This window comes from Suncus etruscus, chromosome X, assembly GCF_024139225.1.
Source record: "Suncus etruscus isolate mSunEtr1 chromosome X, mSunEtr1.pri.cur, whole genome shotgun sequence".
NCBI lineage: Eukaryota > Metazoa > Chordata > Mammalia > Eulipotyphla > Soricidae > Suncus > Suncus etruscus.
This window is the reverse complement of record NC_064868.1, coordinates 117,154,800-117,180,308: the sequence shown is the minus strand read 5'-3', so window position 1 is coordinate 117,180,308 and position 25,509 is coordinate 117,154,800. Positions and strand designations below refer to the sequence as shown.

The window sequence follows — 25,509 nt, the reverse complement described above, 5'->3', positions numbered from 1 at the left end:
TTCTCCTTCATTTTTGGGGGGTGGGTCAGATCTGGGTATACTCAGGGATTACTCCCAGTTCTGCACTCAGGAATTACTCCTGGTGGTGCTCAGGGGACCATATGGGATGCTAGAGATTAAACCCAGGTCAGCTGTGTGCAAAGCAAGCACCTTACCTACTGTACTATCTCTCTGGCCCAGTCTTTGAATTTCTTAAACAGTAAAAGCCGTGGAATGAATCAGTACACACATACCTTCATATTTAGAAACTGCTCTTTATTGCAACAGTGCAACAGAGGAAGAAGGAAAGTTGCTATGTAACAGGAACGAATATTGATGCAGCTTTCCTTTCTGAAGAGTGTATGCTCAGATTATGGGACCTATGATAAAACAAAGACTGGATTGTCAAGGATCAAGCAAGGGGAAAACTGAAATAGAAACTTTTATAGGGCAAAAAAAGGGGGGATGTTTAACAATATTCTTGCCACTAAGCTCACAGAAGCAAACCAAAAAACACCTAAAACAAAACTAACCCTGAAGCTTGCAGATTGGGATGTGACATGTCTACATTTTTGGCATAAGCCCCCCACTGTACTTGGACTACATTACGTGCTTGCTTGCTGCATTTACACTACACCGTAAACAGCGATCACCACGACTCTCTAACTAGATCTGATGGTGACTTCAAAGTGACTCGGTGCCACTTGAAGTTGATGAACAAAAACGTTTTGACGGTGGAACCAGCTGATTTGCTTCTCAGGTCACTCCTGTGACCTTTCTTGCCTGCACAGGGCAGTGCCTGGCCTCGCCCTTCGTCTTTGTCTGACACTGAAAAATTAGTCTGTAGGAACTGCATAAACAAGAAAATGGAACTTCCCATCTGAACCTGCAATCCGGTTCCTGCTTTGCGCAAAACATACTCCTCTGCAATGGACCCCATCAGCACAGCGACCCCCTTTCTCGCTCGCTCTCTCTATTCCTTTGCCCTGAAGGCACTTCTGGATTGCTGAACATGTACTCTTTGGCTGCCTCAACAGGACACCTAAGGCCTTTTGGACTTATCACTCCTCTCCTCCTTCTTTTCTATGGCTAATACCACTTTCCTGCTTTCTGTCTACTCCTGTATCTCCAGGCTTGTTGGTGTCCTCAGGAGGAAGAAGACGACTGCGGCTTCGAGCTCCTGGCTGGTACAACTGCATGGCAGGGCGATCCTAAAACACAGGGAAACAGGTTTGGGTCACACCTTGCTCAGAAGCCTCCGCAAGGGGTGTGCAGAGTTCTAAATTCGAGATACATATGCCCCCAACACAACTCAGACCAGCCCAAATCTGCAAGGTTTATTCTCTGACAATGTGTGCTTTTTCTTTTTGGTTTTTGGGCCACACCAGGTGACACTCAGGGGTTACTCCTGGCTATGCACTCAGAAATCACTCCTGACTTGGGGGGACTGACCATATGGGACACTGGGAGATCGAACCACAGTCTGTCCTAGGTTAGCAGGTTAGCAGGTTAGCGTGTGCAAGGCACAGGCCCTATTGCTTGTGCCACCACTCTGGCCCACAATGTGTGCTTAATGGTCAATCTACCTTCACATTTACGAGTTTCCATTCTCCTATTACCAAAGAACAGCTACCATCTCATGAGCATTTTTGGTTTGTTTGGCCATACCTGGCATTCAGAGGCTACTACTAGCTGTGCTCAGGAGTGACCAACTTGGAGATCTAATCTGGGTTGGCTGCGTGCAAGGCAAACATCTTATCTACTGTGCTACCATGCCAGCCCCATTTGCTTAATTTTGTTATTACTGTTCAATGGATGTTTTTTCTTATCTGTTGAAACATGGATTACATTAATAATTTTGTAATGTGAAATTGTTATTATTTCTTGGGTGAATATAAATTGGATATGAGATTAAATTTCATATTTTAGTTAAATAAAGGAGTGACCAATTGGCAGCCCTTGGGGCAACATATGTGGTACTGGGGATCAAATGGGGGTCAGATATTTGCAAGGCAAGTGCAAGGGCTTTAACTAATGCAGGAATGCTCTGGTCTTCCTGAGTATTTTCCATGCGTGGGGTGTATTTGCTGGGGTAGGGAGGATTTGAGCCATACCTGGTAATACTCAGAGCATACTCCTGGCTCCATTCTCAGGGAGGGGACTTGGGGGTTTATATGTGGAGCTAAGGATCGAACCTGGGTCAGCTGAGTGTAAGGTAACTGCCCAAACCCTCGTACTATCTCTTCAGGCCATAGGTGCACAAGGTTTGAAAAATAGACAGCTCAATGTTCTTAACCACCTCAAGATGATCTGCATTAGCTTAAATATAAGCCTTAGAGAACAGTCAGGGCCTTCTCTTTGCCCATCCCAGGTCTGATTCCCAATCTCTGGCATCCTCTATGATCACCCAAATACTACCAAAAGTGATCCTTCAGTGCAGAAATAGGAGTAAGCCCTGAGCATCACCAGGTATGACCCCAAAACAAAATAACAACAACAACAACAACAACCAAGGGGTTGGTGCCCTGGTACAGAGTAGGGCATTTTGCCTTGCATGTGGATGACCTCACTTAAATCCCAGTACTCCATATGGTCCCCCAAGCGTGCCATGAATGATTCCAGAGCACAAAAAGTAAGCCTTGAGAATTGTTAAGTGTGGCTCAAACAAACAACAAAAACCCCCCAAACCAGGGGCTGAGCCGTGGTGCAAATGGTAAGGCATCTGCCTTGCACACACTAGCCTAGGATGGATGGTGGTTCGATCCCCTGGTGTCCCATTTGATACCCCAAGCCAGGAGCGATTTTTGAGCACAAAGCCAGGAATAACCCCTGAGCGTCCCCAGGTGTGGCCCCCTCAAAAAACTCCATAAAAACCAACCAACCAAACAACAACAACAAAAACCCCTAAAAGTTCTACTTTGGAAACAGAAAAATAATGCTATGATCCTCTGAGCCGACCAGGAATAATCCCTGATTACAGTTAGGAGTAAGCTCTGAGTACTGGTGGGTGTGACCCCCAAAGCAGATAACCTTTTAAGGTTTACTCTAGTATAGGGCTTGAGGGACATGCTTTGCGTGCAGCTGATGCCACCTAATACCTAGCCCTCTATATGCCTCCCAAGCAGTGCCAGGGGTTACTGTGGGCACCGAGCCAAGAATAGACCCTCATGTGGCCCAAACCACCTTCCCACTGAAAAAAATCAATGCTGCTGGTGGTGAAGTGATTTAACTTTTTACATCAAAAAAGTAATTTTTTGGTTTAAACCATGTCCATTAACACTTGTGAGCATGTTTCCAAAAGTGTGATTAAAAATTAAAACCCTATCATCACCAAGAAGCCAGCCTTTGACATCACATTTTTGGGGAGGGGGACACACACAGCAATGCTTACGGACTGAACCCAGGTCAGTCTTGTGCAAGGTAAGCACTCTACCTGCTCTATTATTGCTTTGGCCCGTGTCACATTTCTGTAAAGAACCCAAAACACCACCACCACCACCACCACCAGTCTTGTGAAAATGCAAACATTTAAGCAGTGGCACCTTGTTCCTTATGCGATCTCTCTTAACCACTTCCTCTTTCTTCTCCCCTTTCTCTGCACCGCCCACTGGTTCAGGTGTTTCAGGCTTCTTGGATTTGGCCCCCAGAGCTTCCTTCTCTTTCTTCAGCTCCTCTTCCTTCCTTTTAAAGGCCAAGGCCTTCTCCTTATCATAGCGCTCCTTCTGCCGTCGGCGCTCCTCCTCTAGCCGCCGGAGCCGTTCTCGTTCCCGAAGGATGCGCTCTTGGTCACGCTCATAATCCCGGTCACGGTCACGGTCTCGGTCTCGGTAATCTCTGCTAAAGTCCTCTTCGAATCTGCATGAGAAGCACGTCTGAGATGGGGCCCTGCGAGAGAATTCTCATTCTGGGCCATGGTGTTGCCTGCACCAATGCTGAGCACCAAGCAGACCTAGCCAAAGCCCTCAAGCCCTCACTTCCCGGGCAGGGTTTAAACAAACAAACAACAAGACTAGCACTTTCCCAAAAACCACTCTCTCAAAACCCAAATGTCCCAATGTGCATACATATCAGGATCCTGTATATCAACCATTGTAAAACAGGTGTAGAACACCATGGGGGCTAAAGAGCTGGTACAGTGGGGGAAAGATCTGGTAAAGGTCTTGTCAGGTATGTGTCTGATCTGGGTTTGATCCCCAGCACCTCTATGGTCCCCCAAGCCCCACCAGGAATGATCCGAGTGTAGAGATAGGAGTAAGCACTAAGTGTGGCCCCAAAACCAACCAACCAATAAAACAGCTTATCTTCATTCAAGGATGAGTTGAGAACCCAGAAACAAACACCTGATAACAAACATACCCCCAAATCCTCAACCACAAACCTCTTAGGCTTTTCATCTTTAAACTCCAGCTCAGGGCGTTTGGCCAAGGTACAAACAGGCCCGCTGGCCCTTTCATCACTCAGGTTCTCTTTGTCCAACTTCTTGGCCTTCTCTCTTTTCTCCTGTTCTTTGTCGTCTCCTTTTTCTGGCTTCTTGAGCAGCTTAAAGAGAAGTTACAGAGTATTACACGATCGGGTGGTGATGTTGCCACAGCCACCCTACGTGCTTCTAGCCAAGAAACAGTCTTAAACAGAGACTCCAGAAGGTCCCCATCGTGGTAGGAACACCTCAATTTCCAGGTGAACGAGTGCATCAGAGCAGTAGTTTAACAGGAAGGATAAGACAGGGGTGCAAGTGTTATCCACTCCAATGAAGTGGTTCCATCAAGGCTGCAATAGGATCCAGACTCCTTTAGCTTCAAGGGGGGCAAACCCATGCAGACTTGCAAGGAGCCAACTAGCATGGCAAGGCGGCTCACTAGGAAAAAGCTGTCACCAATTTCAATTGCAAGTCAGACCATGGCTGTGGCTCGATTTTGGTGGTAGGAATCATAACAAATACCTCGATAACCAAAGGAGAGATCTATTGCAAATAGAATTTTGCCTTTTCCCCAAGAGTAACGCTGCTGATGGTAGCACAATCGTCACAGATGAAGCACAAGAATTCTGTGGCACTTAAAAGATCTAATACCGTGTTAAATGGAGCACTGAGGGCCCACATACTATTTTATTGGGTAAAAACAGTACTCAATATCATGGCTATGGGCTATGATTTGAAGGCTCTTTGTTTTCAAGGTATTTTTTAAACTTCGGGTCACATTTGGTGGTGCTCAGGGCTGACTCTAGGCTCTGTACTCAATGATCATTCCTGGTGGGCTCAAGGGACCATACAGGATGCTGGGAATTGATCCAGGTCAGGTGCATGCAAGATGAAGGCCCTACCTACAGTATCAATGCTCCCCTTTTTGGTGGTGGTGGGTCCACACCACCTGAGTCACACCCGGCTGATGCCAGGGCTTATTCTTGACAATACTTGGGGAAGCGTATATGGTACTAGTGATCAAACTGGTAAGCACCTTCACCCCTGCACTGTCTCTCTCCAGGCCCAGAACAGGTAATTCTCAAAAGATAAGGGGTTGTACTTCCCCTCCAGGACTGGAGATTCTGCAGCAAAGGCAAGAATGGCCAAGTCTGGGGGGATGGAGGTGTGGGTGCAGGCATCAGACAGAAGTTCTTCTGGGGGAAAGGCAGTCTAGGCACCACAGGCAAAGCACAGCAAAGCAGATGGCAGGAGGGTGCTGAGCATACAGGGCAACACCCCAGAAGGGAGCAAGCGGTTGGGATAAGCAAGGGAAGTACATGCAGGTGCCAGGAGCCATGCTCTCTGTCTAATAAACATCTTGGTCGGAGGCCATGATGTTCGTTACACCAGGCAGAACATGATCAAAGGTCTTCAGTAGGACCAGCTCTACCTGCTGCGGTGCTGAGGAGGAACAAGTCAGTGGCATCATGGCGGACAGTGAGCTCACTAGAAGGAATGAAGAAAGGAACCACGCCACCGAGCCCCATCACCCCAACACCCAGTGCAAACCCCTCAGAGCTTGGGCAACCAGCGGCACTCTACAATAGGAGTTCGAGGCAGCCTAAGGAGCCTGTAACCAGCTGCAAGCGGTCAGTATCCCGCTACTGCAGGAGGGCCGAGCTCCCAGGACCTGGTGAGTCACCAAGGCCACCCAAGCCCCCACTCTCCAAAGAAATGTGGCCAGGCTGGGCTCCAGGCTCTGGGACACCCTCTCCCTACATGCCATGCAGTGACAGGAAGCCCAGCGTGAGGCAGGAGAGGTAAAGTGGGTCTTGTGTGAGACAGGCAGGCACAGAACACGGGTGAGTCCTACGACTCTCACACAAGAGCACTGCTTCAAAGAGGCACACAGGAAAGGGGGGGCCGCTGAGACCTGGGCATCTTCTGACTATATATACATACAGATTATATGTATATATAAATATATATATAAACACACATCTCTAGAGATTGCTGTCTACAGACATATATACATATATAGTCGAAGCTTCTGGGCACACAGCGGAGCATCAGGAGTCCTCTGGGGCTTCCCTTTCCAGTTGCAATTTTATAAAGCTCAGCTCTGAAGACGACTCAAACTCCGTCTGCAGGGCTGCTCTACAAGTGAACGCTATCACCGCCACCGAAAAGGGCTGGGGCGCTAAGGCCTGCGTGTGCGACATGATACTAGATGCTCTGTACCATGGACTTGGTCCTTACATTTTTCTGATTCACAGCTTGTAACAGAAACCTGTGTACCTGAGGACAGTGGAAAACAAACAGATGAGGCAACTTCACGCATCAAATATACGACAGGAAATAGTTTTTTAAAGCCGAATCCAACCAATATTGCATGCATGCCAGCCAGCCTAATGTCCCCAATTTACGGAGAAAACAGAGTCACCCCCAAATCAGGCATGCACCAGAACCCCAATGACACAGAACTGCACCAAGAAATGTGAGGTCAATCACATAACTCTGGAAATTCATCTAAACACTGGAAAAAGTCCTCTGACGATGAAAGGAGACTTTCTATTGTTTTCCTTCCCCACCCATCTCCCCAAAGACAAACACCCTCGCTACTGACGTCAGTGTGTGAGATGCATGCACATTTAACTAGCACGCACACAGACAACTGTCTGCCTACCTTAATCTTTGGTTCTTCCTTTATCTTCTCCCTCTCTGGAATCCGCTCTACCTTCTTGAGCTTTTCTATATCCTTCCGTTTGCGCTTTTCTTCTTCTTTCCACTTACGTCTCTCTTCTTCCCGGAGCCTTTTGCGCTCCATCTCTCTCCTCCTCCGCTCTTCTCTTTTTTCTTCTCTCATTCTCTACAAAGACAGATCGACACACGCCTTCAAAGAAGAGAAACATGGATGCTCCATCCAAGGACACACACATAAAACTCCCACTAAACTGGGCCATCTCTCCTTCCTAGCTTTCTCTACCTCCTTCCCCACCCCACCCTCCCAGGCCATTGATAACAGGAAAACCAAGATCAGGCCATTAGGGGACCAGTGTTCCACACGTGCCTGGCTCTATGAAGAGTAAGATGTCTACTGTTAACTCTTTTAATGGTAACAGATTTCAATTTTCTGAGAGGCTCTCAGAACATCATATCAAGACTATGACTTTGAAACCACTTCAGGATTTGGGATTTGCAGAGTGAATTCTTGTTGCAGCAGCAAGAGTGCAGGAGAGGGAAGTCAGAGCTTCGAAGGACAATGACAAGAAAAATGACCCTTTATTCCAAAAGGATCCTGATACTTCAAAAGGGTTGACAGAATGTGAATTGATAAAATGTACTGAGAACTATAAAAAAATCAAAAGGTTTACCTGCTTGTTTTTCAGGAAGCTCAAAAGTGGGGTTGTCCTTTTAGCTACACAAACGTAAACAGATTATTAATACTTAGCAGCCCCAAGAAAGGATTCCATTTTTCTGACATTCCTTACCAAACACCCAGGGTGGAAAGCAAGACCCCCTTCCACAGAAAGTTTGCCACTAAATTATCAGAAAGAAGTTTTTACAATACTCTACTTTCATTCAGTTAAAATACTAAAAAAATCAGTGGATAGAGACTGTGCTGTGTAAGATGCTTGCCTTGCATATTGCTAAAAAGGTTTAATCCTTGGCACACCATATGATCATGCTGGAATAATCTCTGAACACACCTAGGACTGAGCCCTGAGTACCACTTGGTGTGGTCCAAATACTACTCCCCCCAAAAAAGAAACTTTTGTTTTTGGTTTTGTTCTCAAAAAACAAACACCCAGTAGTGCTTAGGAAGCACTCCTGGCAGGGCTTTGGGGACCATATGGGATGCCGGGGATTGAACATGGGTCTCCCGTGCACAAGGCAAATAAATGCCCTACTTGCTTATTATTGCTCTGGCCCACCAAGACAAGTTTTTTCTTTTCCAAGAAAAATTTTAAGTAATTTCCAGTATGAAAATTAGACCAAAAGGACATCCTTTTATTTTATTGATGGCAGGAGAAATTTGTTCAATTGAACAGAAATGGAGGGAAGGGGTTAAATTTTACACACACACACACACACACACACACACACACACACACACACACCACATTTTAAAAACTGAATCACCATGAGAAACAGTTAAAAGGTTGTGAGGTTGTGATTGGGACCAGAGTGATAGTACAGCAGGTAGAGCGTTTGCCTTGTATGCAGCCCACCCAGTTTTGATCTCCAGCACCGAATATGGTCCCCCTAAACCTTCCAGGAATGAGCCTTGAATACAGCCAGGAGAAAGCCCTGAGCTCTGCAGGGTGACCCCAAAACCAAAATAAAAAGTTGTTAATAGTTGTTTTCAGTCATAAAATGTTCCAATATCCATTCCTTCACCAGTGTACACTTTCTACCAATGTCACCAGTTTCCTTTTCACCCTCCCCACCAGCCTGCCTCTGTGGCACTTTTCTTCTAGCTTCTCCCTTTTTCCTTTTAGACACTGTGGTTTGCAATACTGTTAGTGAAAGGGTATCACACCTATCACTTTACCTCCTTTCAGTACCCAGTTCTTGTCCAGAGTGATCACTTCCCACTATAAATTATACTTTGACTCCCAAATCCACTGAAGGAAATTTAGCCTAAAGAAATTGGGGCCGGGAGGTGGCGCTAAAGGTAAGGTGCCTGCCTTGCCTGCGCTAGCCTTGGATGGACCGAGGTTCGATCCCCCGGTGTCCCATATGGTCCCCCAAGCCAGGAGCAACTTCTGAGCGCATAGCCAGGAGTAACCCCTGAGCGTTACCGGGTGTGGCCCAAAAACCAAAAAAAAAAAAAAAGAAATTGGGGCCGGGCGGTGGCGCTAAAGGTAAGGTGCCTGCCTTCCCTGCGCTAGCCTTGGACGGACCGCGGTTCGATCCCCCGGTGTCCCATATGGTCCCCCAAGCCAGGAGCAACTTCTGAGCTCATAGCCAGGAGTAACCCCTGAGCGTTACCGGGTGTGGCCCAAAAACCAAAAAAAAAAAAAAAAAAAAAAAAGAAAAAAGAAAAGAAATGACCAGAGATGGGTTTATATGGTTCTTCTATTAATAGAACAAAGTTTTAGAAGAATAATCAAATTTTCCAATCAAAGCAATTAGCCTTGTACTTGTACCTAGCTTCTTAAAATAATGTTCTTTTTGTGGTGCTGGGGATCAAGCTAGTACTGTGTACAGGCTACTACAGAGCTGCCCAACACCAACAGCTAGCTTTTTTGCTTGTTTGGGCCCCACCCAGCTCTGTTCAGGGTTTACTCTCTGCTCTGTGTCCTCCAGGAATCACTCCTGGAGGGGCTTAGAGAATCATATAGGATGCTAGAAATTAAACATGCAAGGAAAACATTTGCTCTTCTATTTATGTTCCCTATAGTTAGCTTTTTTGGGGGGTATACCCAGTGGATACTAAGGCCTTATTTCTGGCTTTGCACTCAGGGACCACTGCTGGCAGGCTCAGGGGACCATCTGGAATGCCAGGGATTTCACCCAGGTCAGCTGTGTGCAAGGTAAATAAATGCTCTGTCCACTGTAGTACTCTAGACCCTCTTGTTTTAGCTTTTTCAGCATGATTCCTTTAGATTCTGGGTCCAAGATATGTTATGTTTAGACCTATACCTAAACTGACTCATGACAACTTACTCCAATCAATAGCCAAGTAGAGGTTTTCAATTTGACGGTAACTGATTTCATTGTGTTAGTTTTACATCAAAAGCATTTTTTTGGGGGGGAGCACACCTGCCAGCGCTCGGGTTACTTCTGATTCTGCTCTCAGAAATCGCCCCTGTCAGGATCAGGGGACCCTATGGGATGCCGGGAATTGAACCTGGGTCGTCTGGGGTTGGCCATGTGCAAGGCAAACGCCTCACCGTTGTGCTATCGCTCCAGCCCTCTTCAGCATGTTAATGCCTTTTCCCAATCTGATGAAGCGGTATCATATACATTTTGTCTGTTTGGCTGGTTCTGGCTTTTGAACTACAACCAGCAGTGCTTAGGGCACTCCTGGCAGTGCTCGGGGGTCCATATGCCGTAGCAAGGATGGGACAGGAATTGGCTGCATGCAAGGCAAGCACCTTCGCCCACTGTACTAGCCCTCCAACGTATTAGGTGCAGCTCAGAGAAGAAACAATCTTTGAGAGATCAGTGCCCTCTCATGGTCAGCGAGAGAACTGAAGTCAAACAGGCCTATGAAAAAGTCAAGGACCTGTACTCCTTCGTCTACTTACCTATTAATTCTCTATTTTTGGCTTCGATTTCCTCAAGAAGAGTCTCTGGAGTATGTGTCATCTTCTCATTATCTGCAGCATAGGTCTCCAAAAATTTTCTATACTCTGGGTCTAAAGAATTGTTTGTTTCAATGAAGAACAGAGTAGGCCTTTTAGCAAAATCAGGAACTGTTATGCAAAAGTTGCAGTTCTCAAAGAAGATAATGTTCCTCATGGAAGACTGAAAATAAACCACATTGTGCCCCTAACATAGCCTAGGAATTTGTGGGTCACTTATGCTCCAAACTCCAATTCAAGACACCTGCCAAGAGAGCTGGTATCACATGGGGTCAGGACAATAGGAGCTCCACAGACCCTTCAGGGACATAATGTAGTTTGTCTTTAAAAGTCAATATTCTAATCCAGAGTCACATTTAGGAAGAACCAAGTCATGGGCCTTCGGTATTATGCATAACACATGAAGAAATCCTGCTTAGCTGAATCTCACTTTAAGTGCTCAATAAATAAAAATCAGGTGGCCATCAAAAAACCTCTTGGGGAGGAATGTGGTAAATGTGGCACTGGAGGTGATGACAATCTGAGTCATTCTTGTTTGAAATTGTTTCAATTTTTTACTTGAAATGATTATATCTTGTTGGGTAGGCTCTTGATGGACCCTTCCTGCCTAAAATCAATAAGCGACTGAATGGTGTTTTCTTTTATGAAATAAATACCCATTAGTAACAGATATTAGACATTCCAAAATAGCAATGTCATATAAAGTATAGCCGCTTAATCCAAAATAAAGCATGCAATAGTTAACCAACAAAACATTACAGAGATCTCAAAAACTGGATCCAGTTTACCTTAAGTGGTAATTATTTCAGTTTTTCAGTTCTTGTATTTTAGTTAGTCATTACTACGGATGCAGTTAACTGCATAAAAAAGTCTGAAATACTCCTGGCTAAAATTTTTAGCTCCTTTATATTAAGTTACTCAAGCATAGACCTTTTCCCACCACAGCTCTCCACGACTAATTTTCCTCTTTATAAAAATAATGGAAAGGTGAGGCAAACTTTCATGAAAATGGTAAGAAGTCCCAGGGAGCTGGCTTTCCCCCTCCCCACTGTCTACTATAACCAGAAAACCTAAGAGGATTTACTACTCAATAGTCAAGGATATGTTGCTTACAGGGGGTGCGGGAGGAATGAAAGGCCTTTAGCCAGAGACAGTGGGAACTCTCCCGAGAATCCATCTCCATGTGATTAAAGCCAGGCTTCCCCTCCAGGATTTACCTTTTCCATTAACCTCATTCTGGATGCTTTCTTATGGAAACAATGGGCATACAAAGAATTCTCAGAAAGGCTTTGTTTCGAAACCCATGGCAAGAGCATGACATAACTAGGGCTATACTGTACCATCATCGATAGTCCCAACTTTGGTATCTCTTTTCTTAGTCTTCTTTTTTGCAGCTTTTTGAAAAGGTGCAAATTCTACTATAGCAGGATATTCCTGACCTGTTTAGAAAAAAATACCACTTTGCTATAACAAAGAAAATATGAAAAATGGACACAAGTCAACCCACTGTTTTCTAAGCCTTCTTGGATGGCTGTCATATGAACAAGGTCTCCCAAGAGGATCAGTGTAGGAGATGAGTCACAGGGGTACAATGACAATCAACTGGCTTCTCAAGACGCCCCCAATTCAGGTTCATAATATGCCGCACAGGTACAGCAGGGAAGTCAAGTGTTCATCTACATTCAACTTCTGAAGCATGAGCTTTTGATAATGCGAGGAGTAGATAATCTACAAACTAATTTTCATTCAAAAACATATTGGTACTGAAGAGACAGGACAGCAGATAAGGCACTCACCCCGCATGTACCAGCCCGAGTTTGCTTCCCAGCACCATACAGGCTCCCCGAGCCCTCACAGGAGTGATTCCTGAGTAAGACCTGAATATCCCATGGTGTGGCCCCAAAACAATAAATGAAAACATAATTTTGGGAGGGAAGAACAGATGAACTAGTAATGGTAGTAAGAGGTTTGGGTCCTTTGATGGTGAAGATCCAGTAACTGTACCAGAAAGACATGAATATTACCATTGTAGACACAATTTCTTATCTAATAAACTTTTAATATCTGGGTTTTTTTTTTTTTGGTTTTTGGGTCATACCCGCAGTGCTCAGGGGTTACTCCTAGCTTTATGCTCAAAAATCGCTCCTGGCAGGCTCAGGGGACCATATGGGATGCCGGGATTCAAACCACCAAACTTCTGCATGAAAAGCAAACGCCCTACCTCCATGCTATCTCTCCGGCCCCCTTTTAATATCTTTTAAACTTTTAAAAATTTAATTAAAAATGGTTATGTAGGGGCTGGAGTGTTGGGTCCCGTTTACTCCTTTATTGGTTGTTTGTGAATCCGCAAAGAACTTCCAGAATAAGAAACTGATTCCTATCCCCTTATCCCCTTTTGGGGGGAGATCTTGGTAATATTTATCCGCAGTAAATAATCCACACAGGAGGGTTAAGGGGTAAAAGGTTGGACGAGAGTCCTTTGTCAGCCTGCTGCTAGCTCCAAAACACACCTTGAGCCAGCCAGTCAACTCTGGCAAAAGACCCCGAATGCCTGGCACCCAAGCTATTTATTCAGCTCTCAACAGTGCCGCCACCTGGAAGGTCAAGGTGGGACAACAGGCAAAGAATAATCTTATGGAAATATTTTCATATACAACACTGGAGCAGTGGCGCAAGGGGTAAGGCGTCTGCCTTGCCTGCACTAGCCTAGGACGGACCGTGGTTCGATCCCCCAGCATCCCATATGGTGCCCCAAGCCAGGAGAGATTTTTTTGTTTTTGGGATTTGGGTCACATTCGGCAGTACTCAGGGGTTACTCCTGGCTCTATGCTCAGAAATCGCTCCTGGCAGGCTCGGGGGACCATATGGGATGCCAGAATTCGAACCATCATCCTTCTGCACTCAAGGGAAATGCCTACCTCCATGCTATCTCTCCGGCCCTGCCAGGAGTGATTTTTGAGCGCGTAGCCAGGAGTAACCCTGAATGTCACTAAGTGTGCCCCCCCAAAATAAAAAAATGGTTATGTGAGGCCATAGCAATAGTATATAGCAGGTAGGGTATTTGCCTCGCAAATGAACCTGAGTTCAATCCCTGGCATTCCATATGGTCAGTCCCCCAGCACCCATAGGAGTGATTCCTGAGTGCAAAGCCAGATGTAACACCTGTGTACCTCTGGATGTGACCCAAACCTCCTCCAAAAGTTTATGGGGGCTGGAGCGATAGCACAGTGGTAGGGCATTTGCCTTCCATGCGGCCAACATGGGACGGACCAGGGTTCAATTCCCATCATTTCATATGGTTCCCCCAAGCCTCCCAGGAGTGACTTTTTTTGTTTTGTTTTTGGGTCATACCCTGAGGTGCTCAGGGGTTACTCCTGGCTTTGCGCTCAGTAATCTTTCCTGGCTGGCTAGGGGGACCATATGGGTTGCCAGGATTCAAACCATTGTTGGTCCTGGGTTGGCTGCGTGCAAGGCAAACGCCCTACTGCTGTGCCATCTCTCTGGCTCCACCAGGAGTGATTTCTGAGTGAAGAGTCAGGAGTAACCCCTAAGCACCGCTGGGTGGGGTCCAAAAATCAAAATAAAATGTGTGTTCTGACTGGAAATTACTACTGTATTTTCCGGCATATAAGACGACCCCCTAATTTTACAGTTAACACATATGTTTAGGCCTATATTTGCTGTATAAGACAGAACGTTCCTCTGCTGAAACTGTATGTACCACAGTGAGCCAATCACAACAAGCAAAGGTTCAAAGGTTCTCTGACTCTGGCCAATCTGAGCAGGCTTCTGACAGTGTAGATTCGGGTCCAGAACATTGTCTAATTTGCATGCATCAAAAGCCTGCTTGGATTGGCTGAGTTAGAGAGGTGGTTTGAGCAGCCTTGTAGTGATTGGTGCAGGATTGAGTTGGAAAATTCATTTGTGGCAATATCCAGACGATTTTTGCTTAGCAGCATATTGAAACGTTTTCCGGGATATACTCAGCATATAAGACGACCCCCAGTTTTCAGTTGACTTTTTTCATTTCAAAAGTTGTCTTATATGCCGGAAAATATGGTATTTGTACTTTTTAAAAATATATCATTAATGGGGCCGGGAAGGTGGCGCTAGAGGTAAGGTGTCTGCCTTACAAGCACTAGCCAAGGAACGGACCGCGGTTCGATCCCCCGGCGTCCCATATGGTCCCCGCAAGCCAGGGGCGATTTCTGAGCACATAGCCAGGAGTAACCCCTGAGCGTCAAACGGGTGTGGCCCAAAAAACAAAAAAAATATCATTAAAACAAGGTTGTTGATTTATTTAGTATCTTTTTTGTTTGTTTTGGGGCCATACCCAGCAACCCTCAGGGGTTACTTCTGGCTCTGCACTCAGAAATCACCCCTGCCAAAAAAAAAGAGAGGGTGAAGCAATGGCACAGCAGTAGGGCATTTGCCTTGCATGTGGCTAACCCAGGACAGATCACAGTTCTACCCCCTGGCATCCCATATGGTCCCCCAAGCCAGGAACGATTTCTGAGTGCATAGCCAGGAATAATCCCTGGGTGTTACCAGGTATGGCCCAAAAATCAAAAAAAAAAAGAAGAAAAAAAATTGCCCTTGGCAGGCTTGGGGGACCATATGGGATGCCAAGGATTGAACCCAGGTCCATCCAGGGTCAGCAGTGTGCAAGACAAATGCCCTACCATTGTGCTATCACTCCAGTCCCTATATAGTATCTTTTAAAATGTTCTCATCACAAAAAAGTAATACTAATATAATGCTACATGCAAACTCTACCTCAACAAAGGAAAATAAAAATAATAATCTCTTTTTTTTGGATTTTTTTGGTCACACCTGGCAGGGCTCAGGGGTTACTCCCGGCTCTATGCTCAGAAATTGCTCCTGGCAGACACGAGGGACCATATGGGATACGGGGAATCAAATTGGACTCTGTCCAGGGTTGGAAGTGTGCAAGGCAAATGCCCTATGGCTATGCTATTGCTCCAGCCCCACAAAATAAAAAATAATTATTAAAAAATTTTTTTGTTTTTATTTTGGGGGGGTCCACAACTGGCAGCGCTCAGGGGTAACTCCTGGCTCTACGCTCAGAAATCGACCCTGGTAGGCACAGGGGATCATATGGGATGCCGGGATTCAAACCACCATCCTTCTGCATGAATGGCAAATGCCTTACCTCCATGCTATCTCTCCGGCCCCTATTTAAAATTTTTTAAGTCAAAAAAAGTCAGGAGCAATAAGTGAATAGGGTGCTTGCCTTGTATGCACACACAACCAACATGGGTTCAATCCCCAGCACCCCATATGGTCCTCTGGGACTGGCAAGAAGTGATTCCTGATGGTTGGAGCAGTGGCGTAAGTGGTAGGGCATTTGCCTTGTATGTGCTAACCTAGGACAAACTGCGATTCGATCTCCAGGCATCATATATGGTCCCCCAAGCCAGGAGCGATTTCTGAGTGACCCCTGAGCGACACCAGGTGTGATCCAAAATCAAAAGAGAACAAAAAAAGAAATGATTCCTGAGCATAAAGCCAAGAGTGACCCCTGAGCACCACAGGGTGTGGCCCAATCTCCACCATACCCCCCAGCAAAAAAACTATAAACATTAATACTATTGTAACTATGTTACCTAAACTACAATATAAATATGACATTCATTATTAGATAAATCTATAAACACAAAGATTAATGTATTTTTTTATTTTGGGGGGGTTTTGGTTTTGGGTCAAACCTGGCAGCACTCAGGGGTTACTCCTGGCTCTAGGCTCAGAAATCACTCCTGGCAGGCTCGGGGGACCATATGGGTTGCTGGGATTCGAACCACCGTACTTCTGCATGCAAGGCAAACAAACACCTTACCTCCATGCTCTCTCTCCAGCCTCAAAGATTAATGTTTGTCTAGAGAGCTTCAGCCCCTAAGTTCAATTTCTTTTTTTTTTTTTTTTTTTTTTTTTGGTTTTTGGGCCACACCCTGTGACGCTCAGGGGTTACTCCTGGCTATGCGCTCAGAAGTTGCTCCTGGCTTCTTGGGGGACCATATGGGACGCCGGGGGATCGAACCGCGGTCCGTCCTAGGCTAGCGCAGGCAAGGCAGGCACCTTACCTCCAGCGCCACCGCCCGGCCCCCCTAAGTTCAATTTCTAAAGTATGATATTCTGATATGGGGGGAAGTATCCTTTAAAAATCCAACAAGTAGGGGCCGAAGGAATAAATACAGTGGGTAGGGCCCTTGCTTTGCATGCAGCAGACATCGGTTCAATCCTTGATACACCAGAGCTTGCCAGAAGTGATCTCTGAGCAGAGTCAGGAGTGTGCTCTTAGCACCACCAGGTATGGCACAAAAGCAAGGATGAAATTAAAGTATTGAAAAAACACGAGATCTGTCTTCCCTAAATATGGCTGGCCTGGGCTTTTTTTTTTTGGTAGATTGGGCTCTTGCCTTACCTGTGGCTGACCCAGGTTTGCTCCCCAGCACCCTATATATATGGTCCTGAGTCACACCAGGAGTGATTCCTGAGCACAGAGCAGTAGTCATCCTTGAGTACTGCAGGATGTGGTCAACCCCAATTTTGTTGTGTTTTGGAAGCACACCCTGTGGTGCTCAGGGGTTACTTCAGACTTTGAGTTCAGAAATTACTTCTGGCAGGCTTGGAGACCCATATGGGGTGCTGGGGATAGAACCCGGGTCAGCTGAATGCAAGGCAAACATCCTACCCACTTTGCAAGCATCCCCCCACAATTTCTTAAAAATAAAATTAAAGTATGCCTTTTTCTTACTCTAGAAAAGCATCTATTCTCCCTTTTTTATTTTTGGGCCACACTTGTCAACGCTTAAGAAGTTATTTCTGGGGCCCGGAGAGATAGCACAGCGGTGTTTGCCTTGCAAGCAGCCGATCTAGGACCAACGGTGGTTGGTTCAAATCCCGGTGTCCCATATGGTCCCCCGTGCCTGCCAGGAGCTATTTCTGAGCAGACAGCCAGGAGTAACCCCTGAGCACCGCTGGGTGTGGCCCAAAAACCAAAAACCAAAAAAAAAAAAAAAAAAAAAAAAGAAGTTATTTCTGGCTCTGCACTCAGAAGTCACTCCTGGCAGGCTCAGGGATGCCATAAAGGATTCCAGGAATCAAACCCAGGTCTGTCCCAGGTAGGCCAAGTGCATTGCAAATTTCCTACTGCTGTGCTATTGTACTGGCTGCCTATTCTCTCTGTTTTTTTTTCCCGACCTATTCTCTCTTAACTAAGGGGCTCTCTCTCTTCGTCCTCATTTTTCTAAGCAATTTTCTTTTAAAAATTAAATTAGTGGGCCCGGAGAGATAGCACAGTGGCATTTGCCTTGCAAGCAGCCGATCCAGGACCAAAGGTGGTTGGTTCGAATCCCGGTGTCCCATATGGTCCCCCGTGCCTGTCAGGAGCTATTTCTGAGCAGACAGCGAGGAGTAACCCCTGAGCACTGCTGGGTGTGGCCCAAAAACCAAAAAAAAAATTAAATTAAATTATATGATTTAGCATTTGTATTTTGGGTAAGTATTCAAAAGTGAAAGCAGGGACCAGAGATAGTATAGTGAGTTAAGGCCAGAGATATAGTAGAGATATAGTATGTGGTGGACCTGGGTTCAATTCTGGCACCCCAAGTGACCCCCCAGACCTGCAAGAGTCCTAAGTATAGAGGCCCTAAGTATAGAGCCATGAGTATACCCAAGTATGGTCAGTTGTGGCCCCAAAAGCAAACAAAAAGTGAAAGCAGAAACTGAAACTAATGTATTTATCTATGAACACAGCAGAGTCATTCGTAAAAGCCAAGGGATAGAAGCAATGCCAATGGCTAACAACAAACAGATAAAAAGATAGCCTGCCAGGAGTGATCCTTGATCCTTGAGTGCAGAGTGAACCTTAGCACTACTGAGTGTAACCAAAAAAACCATATTTAATGGAATATTACCCAGCTTTAAAAAGGAACATTTTTTCTATGTTTTGTTTTTAGGTCAGACCCAGCTTGTTGAAGGATCACTCCTAGTGGTGCATGGGACAATGTAGATAGTGCCAGAGATTGAACCAGGGTTGGCTATGTTCAAGGGGAGTGCCTTAAGGCTCCAGTACTAGCTCTTAGCACCATATAAAGTTTCTGACAGGGGTGAGGAATTGGATAAAACTTGAGGCCATTATGTTAAATGAAAGGAGCCAATCACAAAAGAGACATGTAGACACTGAAGACTTATTTGAGGTCCCTAGGTTGTGGAACCTCATAGAATGGTATTCACAGAGGTACGAATAAGATAGCTCCTGAGAGTGAGTAATTTACTGGTTGCCAGGGATTAGAGGAGAAGAGCTCTGTGTGCCTGCTCAGCGATATAGGATTATTATTATTATTATTATTATTATTATTTGTTTGTTTGTTTTTTTTGGGCTGCACCTAGTGGTGCTCAGGGGTTACTCCTGGCTTGGGGGACCATATGGGATGCCGGGGGATCGAACCGCGGTCTGTCCTGGGTCAGAGCGTGAAGGCAAATGTCCTACCACTGTGCCACCATTCCGGCCCCTTTTTGTTTTTGAATTTATTCTTAGTTCTGTACTCAGGGATCACTCCTGGATGGGGCTCAATGGACCATATGAGGTGCTAGGAGTCAAACTGCAAGGCAAGAGCCCTACCCACTATACTACTGCTCTTATAGTATAGAGGAATAATTCAGCAGTGATGAATCCACTCAGCAATGACCTAGTGGTCACACAATGAGCAAATATACTGAAAACCACTTGATTATCTTCTTAAAAAGAATGATGTTATGTTTTATGGGAGGTGAGTTATATAGCTCAACTTTTTATTTTATAAAACCATGCAAAAAATAGGGGCCGGAGAGATAGCATGGAGGTAAGGCGTTTGCCTTTCATGCAGGAGGTCATCGGTTCGAATCCCGGCATCCCATATGGTTCCCTGTGCCTGCCAGGAGCAATGTCTGAGCCTGGAGCCAGGAATAACCCTTGAGCACTGCCGGGTGTGACCCAAAAACCAAAAAAAAAAAAACATGCAAAAAATAAATAAAAGTAAAAGTAGGTTTGGGCTGGAATTATAGCACAGTAGAAGGGCATTTGCCTTGTATCCATACGACCCAGGATATACATGGATTTGATCCCTGGCATCCCATATGGATCCCCAAGCCTGCCAGAAGCGATTTCTGAGTGCAGTGCCAGGAGTAGACTCTGAACGCAGCTGGGTGTGGCTCAAAAATTAAAAAAAGAAGAAAAAAATAGGGGCCAGAGTGAAAGCACAGTGGTAGGGCATTTGTCATGCATGCAGCTGCCCCAGGATGAACCCCAGGACGGACCTTGGCTTGATTCCCTCAGCATCCCATATGGTCCCCCAAGCCAGGAGCGATTTCTGAGCACATAGCCAGGAGTAACCCCTGAGCATTACCAGGTGTGGCCCAAAAATAAAAACAAAAAAAAAAAAAAAGGAAAGAAACAAAAAAAGTAAAAGCAAGTTTGTCCAAGTTCTTCTTTGAACAAGCATTCCTGTTTTTCTCTCTTTTTTTGTGTGGGGGGTTGGGTCATATCTGGCAGCGCTCAGGGTTTACTCCTGGCTCTTCACTCAGAAATCACTCCTGGCAGGGTCGGGGGAACATATAGAATGCCGGGATTCGAACCACCGTCCTTCTCCATGCACGGCATACGCCCTATTTCCATGATATTTCTCTGGCCCTCCTCTTTGTTCTCTACTCTCATATCTTTGTTACTGAATTCTGTTCAATAAAATCTTTCTTACTTCAGGGTCAGAGAGATATTACAGTGCATTGGCCACTTGCTATGCACACGGCTGACCTAGATGTAGTTCCCAGCATCCCAAATAATAGTTCTCCCCAGCAGTGCCAGAAGTGATTCTGAGTGCTGAGCCAGCAGTATCCTAGAAGCATAGCCAGGTGTGAGCCAAAAACAAAAATATAAACATCACAACAGTATGACATCACCAAAACATTACAAAAAGTCATGGAGGCAGCCTGCTTTTTTTAAATCTTAGCAAATGCAGGCTCAGATTATCTTAATAACTGAGTCCAGGAGAAGGAATGTAATCCAAACTAAAGCAATGGGGAAGACTGACTGGAAATAGACTGAGGCAGGGGCCCAGACAAAGAAGTCTCCTGACTAGCGAGCTATGGAAGATGGACTTCTCTCCACAAGTGGCTCTTAAATAACTTTCTTCTGAAAGATTCTTTTCATGGCACAAGAAAAGGCTGAACTATTCAGAAATGGGGGGAAATGGAAATCCTGTCTACCAAGAGGTATTGGTTGCTAAGCATTAGGTAGTGAGGACAGAAATTGGGAAAGTTTAGTAAGTGTAAGTGAATGTTAGTCACAAAAGATACTGGCAACATGCATCACTTGTGGAAAGATTAAAAAAAGGGCCCGAAGAGATAGCACAGCGCGTTTGCCTCGCAAGCAGCCGATCCAGGACCAAAGGTGGTTGGTTCAAATCCCGGTGTCCCAGATGGTCCCCCATGCCTGCCAGGAGCTATTTTTGAGCAGACAGCCAGGAGTAACCCCTGAGCACCGACGGGTGTGGCCCAAAAACCAAAACCAAAAACAAAAAAAAAGAAAGATAAAAAAAACAGAGGACAAAGTGAAACACACCTTGAATTGCAAAGCTAAGTCAGTAGGAACTAATTTTAGCTAGCCAATGCAATAAGGTTGGAATGGAGAAGTTCCATGTTTATGGCAGGGCATGACTCTCTCTGATGGCCACCCCAAAGGCCCACAACAAATTTTTTTAAAAAAAGGCATTTGGGGGGCTAGAGCATAGCACAGCAGTTAGGATGCTGGCCTTGCAAACAGTTGACCTGTGCTCAATCCCCAACATTCCAAATGGTCTCCTGAACCTAACAGGAGTGATTATTCAGTGCAGAGCCAGGAGTAACCCCTGAATACTGGCAGGTGTGCACCCTCAATAAAAATCATATGTTTGTAATGTCAAAAGAAAAATTGCAAATGGCAACTAGAAATGGTCTGGTTAAATGCTGCAAGCATAGATAATAAATGGGAGTGAAGATAGAAATCTTCCATACATAAAAAACTAGTGAAAACAAAGTCAGATAATAAAATTTTGTATCTTTCTAATATATAACAGTGATAATGTTAAACAGTAGTCCAGTTGAAAAGTAATGCCTTAAAGGATGTGAAGTAAATAAAAAATTTGGCCTTTGAAGCAAGATGAGAAGTAAATATTTAAATTTGGCCATAAACATTTCAAAAGTCAAAAGGAGCCTTGGGGCCTGAGTGATAGCACAGTGGTAGGGCGTTTGTCTTGTACATGGCTGATCTAGAATGGACCTTGGTTTGATCTCTGGCATCCCATATGGTCCCCCTTGCCAGGAGCGATTTCTGAGCGCATAGCCAGGAGTAACCCCTGAGCATCACAGAGTGTGGCCCAAAAAGCCAAATAAAAGGGGTGGGTGGGTGGGCAGAGTGATAATACAGAAGATAGTGTCTTGCAAATGGCCAACCCACATTCAAACCCCAGCATCCCATATGGTCCCTCAATTCTGTGAGAAGTGATTTCTGAGCAAGAGCCAGAAGTAGTCCCAGACCACCACCAGGTGTGGGCCAAAAAAATCAAAAAGAAAACTAAAGCCATGCACCAGGGTCAGAGCAAAAGTACAGTAGTTAAAGTGCTTGCTCTGTAAACAGCCAGCCTGTGTTTGAGTCCCAGCATGCGATATCGTTCCTCCAGCCAACCAGGAATGACAAAATGACAAAATCCTGAGCACGGCCAAATACAGTCCCAAAACAAAAGAAAAAAAGAGTTGTTGCAGTCACATTACTACTTTAATTAGTAAAGATCACTTAATTAAGGATAAAAAAATTATTTTTATTTCGGGCTACACCGAATGATGGTCTGGCTCTGTGCTCAGAAATTGCTCCTGGCTTGGGGGACCACATGGGACGCTGGGGGATCAAATGGAGGTCCATCCTGGGTCAGTCGCATGCAAGGCAAATGCCCTACTGCTGAGCCATCACTCTGGCCCCATGGATAAAAAGATTTTTCCCAGAAAACAGTGGCTATTTCATTCAGTTGGGCAACTACAAATACAACAGGTTAATGAAAACACCCCAGTGCCATGTAATTGATTTATAAGATTATTACAACATTTTTAAACAAACCTCCATTTTATTACCCAGGACTTTAGGAAAGCTACAAAAGCCTTCTACACACAATTAGCCAGTGTCATTAACATATAAAGGCAAATTCCCCTTCAGGGATAAGGACTCACCTTTATTGTCAAGGAATACATAGCCATCAAAGCGATCCCTGAACAAAATAATGTCTTCTTGGTTCTTAAAGTTGATGTATGCTCTCGAATACATATGAGGGTACAAACTGCAGAAGAGGAAAACAATTATGTAGGTCTGGTGTGACTGTACAGTGAGTAGGGTGCTTGCTATGCATGCGGTTGATCCAAGTTCCATCCCCAGTACCCCATATGGTTTTCCTGAAGCACTTCCAGTAGTAATTCTTCAGTGCAGAACCAGGAATAATCAAAGTATTGCGTGGTATGATCCCCCCCAAAGGAGACAATTACCTAAACGTGCTTGCAGGTGTCTGGTTAAATCACAAATAAACACAATATTGGAGATAGAGGTTCAAAACTCAATGGCAAACATTACCTATTGCAAAAGAACATACGAAACCTTTTTCACCCCCCCCCCTTACCGCCTTGGTCTATTTACTTATTTTTACCTAGTATCATTAGAGAAAAATTCAAAATAATCATGTTCAGGCAGAGGCTGAAGATGTTCTAGAAGCTGATCCTTGGTCAAAGTGGGAGGTAACCTGCGAATTACCACCTTACGAAAGGAACAAGGGGGAAAAAAAGACAATTATTGCAAATGAATTTTCAGTCACAGCTGACTAGCCACCCCTGAAGCCAAGGCTTTAAAGCTGAGATCAGTTCTGCAAAAGCCTAGAATAGAAAACGCCTGAGGTCAAAGAATCTCAGGTTCTGTTCCTCCTAAAGCCTGGAGTTTCCTAGAACTGCGTATCAATTGATGTCGTCCATTTTTGCAGACAGATGTCGTGGCATGAAATCAACAGCTCGCCCATTGATGTCTTATGACTTCTCCCCCACATCCAAGCCAGCCCCTACGAAAACCTTGTCCTCGTTGGGCACCAACGATTCCAAATAAGTACCGAAAATCCAGTCATCGCTCCCCAAAGAGGAGAGCCTCGAGCTGGCCCCCCTAGACCATTAAGTTTCCCGCCCCTCCAGTTCTCCCTTTTATTGCTGCATTGTAAGTGACTCCCACCCATCCATCACTCCATCCTTCGGCCCCAAGGATCGCTTTTTCGCGCCCCCCCCTTGCCCACAACTCTCTTTATCCTCTCCTCGCTCTCCTGGTCCGGACTGGGGCTCCTCCTTCCCCTTTGGGGGTCCCCCCAAGTGGAACTTCACTAGCAACCCCGGGGGCTTCGCCGGACGGGGTTCTCCCCATAAAAGGGACTAAGGGGGAAATCCGGCACGAGCCCCTTTCATTCAAGCCGAAGGGAACCCCGGAGGGCCAGAGGGCCGCCCCGTCGCCACCCCGTCCCGCCCTTACCCGGAACCTCCGCCGGCCGGGCACGCACCTTGCTCAGCGCCTCTTTCTTCTCCCGGCTCCGATCCTGCTTCTCATCACCCTTGCCGTAGTCGGCCGAAGCCCCGGCGACGCTGCTCGCGGCCCCCTGGGGCGTCAGGAGGGTTACCCGCTTCTCCTTGGGCTTGTAATCGCGCTCCTCCTTCATGGCCACGGCTCCGAGCGGCGGCCCGGCCACCGAGCCGTTAAGCCGCCGAAGCCCGACCACTTTCACTCAGTTCTCGTCACTACTCCGCCCCCGGGCCTTAGGGCCGGCGCCGGCGCGTCATTGGGCCCCGCCGCAGTCTCGCGAGACTTCAGCCCACCGCCGTGGAAAGGTTGGAACACCTGGTCCCGGCAAGCCCCGCCTCCCGGAATTCCCACGCCGCCCAATCCCCTGGAGGCCCAGACTCCCTCCGGGTTGGGTGCCCGCCCCCTCAATAGCCCTCCGCCATCTTGGCTCGGGGGGCTCTCGCTCGCTCGCTCTTTCTCTCGAGACTACAGATCCCGGCACGCCAAGCGGTTCTTCCGGTGCAGAACAAGATTGCTGCGCGCTGGAGCAATCGGTGTCTGAGTCTTTACCTGTACCTACATCAGCAAATGTGCCCACGCTTTCTTTAGTCTGATTTTCACATTCAAAGATAACTTCTGGAGGCTTGTACTCTCTTTTTCTCAAATGAACTCATTGCTATCCAAAGTTCATCATCTCACCGGGGGACAGGTTCGAGGGCATTGCTTTGGAAGAATATGCTTTACTAGCCTCTGCTTAGGGACTGGAAACACTCTTTCTTGGACAGCACTGGAGTGTCTGTGAATCCTTCTCAGTGCAAAGTAAAAGCAAGGGGTGGCACCCCAATTGACAGTTATCAGAGGCTGTTCCTGGCTCTACTCTCAGGGATTATTCTCGAAGATGCTCAGGAACCCATATAGGATGACAGCGTGCAAGGCTAACGCCCTACCCACTATACTATCTCTCTGGCCCCACATGAAACTGTTCTTTATAATAATCTTGGTCTCTAGGACCAAAGACATAGCACAGCAAGGAGGGCGTCTGCCTTCACATGGCAAACCCAGAACAGACCCGTGCTCGATCCCCAGCGTCCCATACGGTCCACCGAGCTAGTAGTGGTTTCTGAGTGCAGAGCCAGGAGGAACCCTTGACCGCTGCCCGGTGTGACCCAAAGCAAAACAAGATGTTTCAGGACCTTGGCTCTACTCCACCA

The 25,509-nt window shown here is 46.0% G+C and overlaps 1 protein-coding gene across 2 annotated transcripts; it reads right to left on the bottom strand.

Annotated features, from left to right (window-relative positions):
- Positions 1-234: 234 nt before the first annotated feature.
- UPF3B (UPF3B regulator of nonsense mediated mRNA decay) lies at positions 235-24,668 on the bottom strand. Of its 2 annotated transcripts, XM_049767584.1 has the most exons (11): positions 24,300-24,668; positions 23,415-23,521; positions 22,948-23,054; positions 12,033-12,131; positions 10,636-10,746; positions 7,753-7,796; positions 7,065-7,247; positions 6,638-6,676; positions 4,358-4,518; positions 3,522-3,834; positions 235-1,190 (listed from the first exon to the last, which is right to left on the bottom strand). In XM_049767584.1, the coding sequence occupies exons 1-11, from the start codon at positions 24,453-24,455 to the stop codon at positions 1,041-1,043; spliced, it is 1,470 nt and encodes a 489-aa protein (XP_049623541.1). In that variant the 5' UTR covers positions 24,456-24,668; the 3' UTR covers positions 235-1,040. The 2 variants fall into 2 exon arrangements, with proteins under 2 accessions (XP_049623541.1, XP_049623542.1); XM_049767585.1 differs by lacking the exon at positions 6,638-6,676 and having other exon boundaries at positions 24,300-24,667.
- Between the last annotated feature and the right edge of the window lie 841 nt (positions 24,669-25,509).